The 7,311-nt window shown below is 42.8% G+C and overlaps 1 protein-coding gene across 1 annotated transcript; it reads right to left on the bottom strand.

The window, feature by feature from the left end:
* Nucleotides 1-632: 632 nt before the first annotated feature.
* Nucleotides 633-1,523, bottom strand: LOC101982379 (putative vomeronasal receptor-like protein 4). Its single transcript, XM_013355638.1, has one exon. The coding sequence runs from the start codon at nt 1,521-1,523 to the stop codon at nt 633-635; it is 891 nt and encodes a 296-aa protein (XP_013211092.1).
* Nucleotides 1,524-7,311: the final 5,788 nt, after the last annotated feature.

Genomic DNA, 7,311 nt, shown 5'->3' with positions numbered 1-7,311 from the left:
TGGGAGGCATTTTGGAACCTAGCTGTGTCAAACAATTGGAAAGCAAATCTGCTGTGCAGCTGTGACCTTGCTTGTCACAATGTGGTCTTCACTCTGCCGGATGAGCTCGCCTCAGATAAGGGCTTCTCCTCACCTCCACTTAACCTATTTTGTTTTCCTTCTCTGGTTTGGACAAAAGTGAGATACTAATTTCTGGCATCAGCCTTACCTCCAGCACATCCCAGGGCTAATGAGAAGCAACCCATCATATGACAGGGATGGAGGAATAGGGAGATGGTAAGAATCTGTTTTCTACTTGTCTAGAAACCCTGAACTGGTCTTTAGATTGTGCAGTGCTAGACTTTTTAAGGAAAGAAAATACATTATTTTGAAATTTAATTTAATGTGATATGTTAGAACACTTAGGCAAATTACAGTTTGGTGGCAACTGCCTGTAATACAAGCATTTGGGGTTCCAAGGCATCTCAAGGTGAGCCTGTGCCATATACTGACTGTCAGGTCAGCCTGTGTTATAGAGCAAACATTGTGTCTGCACTTCTAAAATTCATCATGTAAAACAGCTTACAATGTACATACCTTTAGCTCATATGAGTATGTGTAGAATGTAATTTCTACACTTCTCAGTGAGCATGTTAGACATTACAAATATGGGTGTATCTGCTAATCAGAACATAGGGACTAAAACCAGCATAACCAAGTTCTAAAAATGTCTTAATATTCAGTAAAATAGAATCGTGTGTTACTGTAAAACCAGTGTAGAAGGATAGAATGAAATCTGACCAGTAGAAGAAAAGGAAGCAGGTCATTAGAATGAGAACACTCCAGGTAGCTCTGATTTCTGGAGGGGAATTGTGCGCACACCTGGAGCTGTGAAGGTAGAGGACGCGCTTGTGATGCTCATACAGACGGAGAACCATGGACCCGCTGCTCCAGCCCATCAGACTCTGAAAGATGACATCACGAAGCGCCATGAGGGAGAGGAAAAGCCACTTGATTATATGTCTTGAAGGCAGCATATAGCAATGGCCAATGTATGTTCCAGGTACAGAACTGTTCAAGCCATTCCCTGATTTGACATAGCAGAGTAAGTTGGAGCATATGAGAACATTAGCCATCCAGAAGAGAAGGAGAAATTGAAAAACTTGCCATGAGGTCCGTGGTTTTAGCTTTGTCCAAAGGGTGGTCCTGGGACTGATGGTGACAGCCTGGACCACACTGAGGAGACAGGTGGTACAGATGGATAAGCCCCGTGACATTCTTGCCAGAAAAACCACAACTTTACAGCCAATATCTCCAAGGAAGTTTCTGAAATAAAACACTGTGGCTATATCTCTGATCCCTGTAGTACAAATAATGATCATATTAGAAAATGCCAAATGGATGAGAACAATGTTCACAGGCTTTTTCTCAGTCCCCAAAGTTGAAGTGTACACAAGTCTCACAAACATTAGGATATTCCCCACAATTCCAGGTCCAGCAAGAGAAAGGAAGATTATTGTGTGGATAATGTTATTCCACTTCATCCTCTGACTTCATGTACAGCACTAAGGAAAATCATTTGAGAAATATGTGTAAGATTTTCTCTGTTTATTCTGATGAAATAATAGTATCAATTATGTAAGACAAAATGGTTCTGTCCTTGATGATGCCTGATCACATTCCTTATTTTCCTCCTTTGTCTAATTACCATTCCCACAGAAGTGGTGCTAGTTGCAATCTGGGCATAAACATTACTTTTCCTGCCTCTCACAAAGACCTTTCTTTGTCTCCATCCTTCATTCATGGTCATATGAGTATGTTCTTCCTAGAGAAAGGTAAACACATGTCATCACTCTGTCGGTTTTTTAAGCAACACAGTGTTAATATTAGCTTGATAGCCTCCTTCCTTTTCCCTCATCACACCCAGTGGGACCTCAGGCTCCTGGACTGTGTTGATGCCTCATCCTGATCCTCTTCACTGCCTCAAATGCAACCGTCACTCGAAAGGCTGTAGAACTAATAAAAACCATGCAAATTGTTGTTGGTCAATGGTTCAGATTCTCAGGGGAGATGATACGGTATTTACCTCTTCCCAAGCTCTCTGATCATAAATTATACAGAGGTTAGTGATATAGTGGGGGCATGGACGTCTAGATCACTGTCCTCCATGTGAACTATATGTGCTATAAGATTGTGTCCTCAAACTCCATGGGTAGACTCATCCCGAAGTTCATTTCCTGTTTACTCCACTTTATTTTGTTGTTACTCTTTCTACTGGGATCTCTTCCCCAGTATAACACCAGGAATACTGTTCCTGCAGAGTCTTAACAAAGGCCTGACTTGCTGGTTGTTTGAAAGTTGGTTCTGTGCTCTGTTCCCCGGGACCATCCGGCCATGGGGCCACTTAATTAAGGGAGGCATTGTGGGGTTGGCAAGAGGCTTGTCTCTAGAAGGGATCCCAGATGTCCACAGGGATGGCCCCAGCTAGGACCCTGGGCAGTGGAGGAGAGGGTTCCTGAACTGGCCTTGTCCCATTGTCAGACTGATGACTATCTTGAATATCACCATTGAAATTTAGTCTGGCGATTGATGGAGATAGAGACAGAGACCCACATGGGAATGCTGGACTGAGCTCCCAAGGTTCAGTTGAAGAGCAGGAAAAGGGAGAATATGACCAAGGAAGTCAGGATTGTGAGGGGTTGGTCCACTCACTGAGACAGTGTGCCTGAACTAATGGGAGCTCACAAAAGCCAGCTGGACTGGGACTGAAGAAGCATGGGATCAAAGTGGACCCTTTGAATGTGGCTGACAATTGGAGCAGACTGAGAAGCCAATGATAATTGCACTGGGATTTGTCTCTACTGCATGTACTGGCTTTTTGGGATCCTAGTCTATTTGGATGCATATCTTCCTAAGCCTGGATGGAGTGGGGAGGGTCTTGGACTTCCCACAGGGCAGGGTACCCTGCCCTCTATTAGGACTGGAGGGGGTGGGGGAAAGTGGGTGGGGGAGCAGGAGGTAAGTGGAAGGAGGGGAGGAAGTAGAAATTTTGATTCCTAGTATTAATAAAGTAAAAAAATTAAAATAAAAAAGAAGAAAAAATGGAACACTAAATCCTAAAATAAATTAATAAATCCTAAAATTAAATAAATAAATAAATAAATAAATAAATAAATAAATAAATAAATAAATAAATAAAGTTGGTTCTATCTAGTGATGTTCTCAGGCAGAAAACACCCAGCCTGCAAATCCTCCCTGCTATCTCACACTGTGATTGCCATCATTTTATGTATGGTATCTCTTTCCCCTGTCTTTACTTTCTACATTGAACACGAAATGAGTCTTTAAAGCAGAAACTTACTCCATTTGTTTTACCCCTCACAGAACACAGAGAGCTTTGCACAACAACCTTGATTTCTGTCTGTATTTACAATTTGACATCAGGTCCACATCAAAGTCAGTTCTGAATTCCTTTGAACTCCTCTCCAGCAAATGTTAGCATTGGCACTTACTTACCTTTCCACAGGTACATGGGCTGTATCCACAGCTGAGCTTCCCCAGCTCCCATGCCTCATGGCTCCCTGCTTAGCATCTCATGTCTTATGCTTTCCCTGACCTCAGAAGGCTGTGCAGCCTGTGTATGTGCTCGCTTCCTGCACTGGGCACTGAGCAGCCTCAGAGACACTGGTTTTGTGTGTAGTCTATAAGTGTTCTCATAATGCTGGCTGGAAAGTCTATAGGTTTCTCAAGGCAACTGTTGGTTTAAAACTGCTCTTTAATCATGGAGACAAACTGACAGCAATTTTGAGAAGCATTTGAGTTGGGTTTTTCATAACAATTGATAAATCTGAGTATCTTTGAGAAGTCAGCTCACTTTGGATTATATATTTGGTGTCTAGCAATTCTTCACTTGTGCAAATATGTGAGCTTTCAGGCTTCAAATAATTTACCGATGTACATTGTTTATTCTTTAAGAACTTACCAACAATGCTTTATTTTCTCTCAATTTCCCTCTGTACTTAACTGCATATAATTTAATAGCATTTCAGTGTTGTTATGTGATCTCTGATATGCCAACAGCAAAATTTACAAGCATGAAATTGCCTTTGACTTCCAAACTGTCAGAACTTAGTTGTAAAAGCTACACACACACACATACACACACACACACACACACACACACACTCACCCATGTCCATTTGTTTATTTGTCTATTTCAGAGTGATTCGGTAATACACATGCACACACACACACATATATCTTCATATACATATCTAATATACTTCCTCAACCATCACTCCTCCAACATGTAAGAAATAAAAAGAGCAACCTGTATGAAACTAATCAATTTATGGTTTTCTTTCAGGAATAGGTCATGGAATCTAGGGGCCAATGCTAGGTCCAGATGCATGAGAGAAATCCATAAACTAGAGAAAGATAAATTGTCAAGTTGAAAAGCTATCCCATCTGTCAAACCCCATCTTTCCTAACCGCTCTGTGCCTGCCATTGAACATTTTCTTGGTCCCTTTAATAATCCCTAATGTAGGCATGGTGTTTAGTAACATCCATGTATTTTGTGAGGATTCAATGGAGCAGAGGCACACAGTACTTAGGACAGTGCCTTCCCAGTGTTAACCACGCTCTAATGCATTGTTCTGTGATTTGTGTTATGTCAGACTCCCCACGATTCTCTGCACTGTCACACTGTGTTATGTTTTGAGTCTGGACAGGAAAGCTCCAGGAACAATAAAATCAGAACAAAGAGAGGCAAAGCCCTCTACCACCTTCTGAGAGACAACAGGGCATCAGACAAAAGATACTGTACAGTAAACCTTTGCTCCTGTGAGGACAATATACAGACTGAAGAAACTGCAGAGAGGAAAAGCTTCCTCTGAAATCTCAGCCCGTGTCTGCTCTACCTGCCTGGGCTGTCATGAGCACCTCTGGCCCAGTGCACCCCATGCAGCTGCACAAGGCTCCCTCATGGACATGGAAACAATTCTGCATTGCAGGTGGCAATCAATGAGAGCCTGCTTTCTCCCTGGAACCTGTCACCTTTCTTTCTCACAGTGACAGAGGAACCCAGACCCTTCTCTTCAACCAACTTCCCTCCCCTTTCCTACCTCACAGCCCCTCTGTCAAGGTGAAAGGCAGCTTCAGTCCACTGTGACTTGATGGAACACTTACCTGTGGAGTCTGTGCAGGGCTCAGGGTGGGTGTTCTCACACCACATCCAGGCTCTGTTTATCATCCTTAAGCCCTGTGTTCCCAGCAACTGTCACTGCTGTTAGGATGTCACCATCAGGAGTTTGGCTTCTCCAGAGGGCAAGGGCTCCTGATGCACATGTCCTTCCTGGTTGCCAGCTCTGCACACTCCCTGGTGGCCTGCCATTTTCTGAGGCTGAAACTTTCTGTTCCTAATTACAGTCCCTGTGTGGTGACAAGGAGGGCTGTGAGGATGAACAGCACCCTGGGTTCCTGGCTCCTGGGAAATTGTCCTCCACTTACCCCAAGTCAGTTAGTGAATTGGGAGAAACTTCTGAGAGGCTGAACACCAGGGCTGGAGAGATTACTCAGTCATGACTCAAAAGAGCAACTTTTGCTCCTTCAGAAGATCCAGTCAATTCCCAGCACCCTGTAACACATAACCCCGACTCCATAGGATCCAATACTTTTTTTCTCACCTCCATGTGTATCTAAAAAACATGGTACATATACATGTATGCAGAAAAACACACGGTAAAAATGATTAATAAAAATAGTTAAGATAAAATGAATCAGTCTAATAAAAAAACAAAAGTTTAGAGAAAAATAAAAAGAAGCTCAGTATACCAAGAACAAAGATGTTCAAGGTCGAGGGCCATTGGCTGGTCTTCAGGTGTGGTGTTAAAGGTGGGGTCATGAGAAGTCTGTCTCTTTCTTGCTCTGAGTGCTGACTCTGTGCATAGCAGTCATCTCCCCTCCATCCCAAGGTCTCCCTTTCTCTTCTCCTTTGGATGTAAATCTCTTTAGACTGATGCTCACTGTGTAAAAAAAAAAAATGGGCTTCTGTCTCTTGAAGATGAGATTGTTTAGCTATTGCTCAGATAACATGGAGAAGGGTTATGTATAATTAACTCTAAGACCCACATATCAGTCTGGGTCTCTAACAGCAAGCAGCTTGAGATATGAAGTCTTTAGTTCTCATTTTCCCTTAGACAGCAGAGGAGATCCAAGGAGAGAGCCTCCTACTCACCCACCATGCACACAGTCAGTCATGAAGAGCAACTTAGCTCACACTTCTCGACCTCCATGGCTCCTTTCCCTTCCCAGGGTCTATCCACTTCCTGGTGTGAAGGAGTGCACTGGAGTGGTCATATCCAGAAACTAATATTCAAAAGACTATTTTTCCCAACCATTGGAGCATCTGTGCTTCTGTCAGTTTAGGTGAGATGGGGGTGGAAGAGGAGAAGCCTCCTAATTTTGCCCAGAGACATCCTGTGGTGTCTAAGTACTGGGGTTGTCCTTTACTGTCCTGAAAGGGAGGCTCTGGCCTTTCTGCTGCATCAGCCTGTCTCTTACTGAGACTTAGTGTCATCTCTGGACTGCTGGGGGTTGTGTACAGACACATTCTCTCATTTTATTCTTCTTCAATCTTAGGCCTACCAAACCGTGGCTTAGTGGCATTCTCTAAATTAAGGGGTGTGTGTGTGTGTGTGTGTGTGTGTGTGTGTGTGTGTGTGTGTGTGTAGGACAAAATCACTTCATATAGTGTGTGCAGAGCTCATGTGTAGCTTCCCCCTGTAGTGTGTAGGATATAAACTCTCCTATACCGTGGCTTCCAAGGTCTGCACTTCTGATCATAAAGAGTCCTTCAAAGTCACGGTTGTGCTCATTTCTGTACTGCTGCCTCATTGTAGTTATTTCCTTAAACTTTCATCCAATCTCTGATGTTTTTCTGCTTACGCCACTTTATGGGTGTTATTTCTTGCTGTTTTTTATTTGGCTTATTGAGCTTTTCATTTCTAATATTTTTGTTTATTTGTTTTTTTTTCAAATTTTCTGTTTTCTTGCTTAATCTGTGCTGTTGTCCTTCTGGCCTATATCCCAAATTTAGTGAATGTTCTTTCTTCCCACATTTATGAATCTTGTATTGTGTAGGATTGTTTTGGCTATCCTGGGTTTTTTGTTTTTCCATATAAAGTTGATTATTGTTCTCTCAAGGACTGTGAAGAATTTTGTTGGGATTTTGATGGAGATAGCATACTGTAGAAATAGGAGCGGCGGGCTGCATCCCGGCACCCGGCCGCCCACATGGCTAGCTCTACCCGAAATAATTACACGGACACTGT

This window comes from Microtus ochrogaster, unplaced genomic scaffold (assembly GCF_000317375.1).
Source record: "Microtus ochrogaster isolate Prairie Vole_2 unplaced genomic scaffold, MicOch1.0 UNK675, whole genome shotgun sequence".
Classification (NCBI taxonomy): Eukaryota; Metazoa; Chordata; class Mammalia; order Rodentia; family Cricetidae; genus Microtus; species Microtus ochrogaster.
This window is presented reverse-complemented; position numbering and strand designations above follow the sequence as displayed.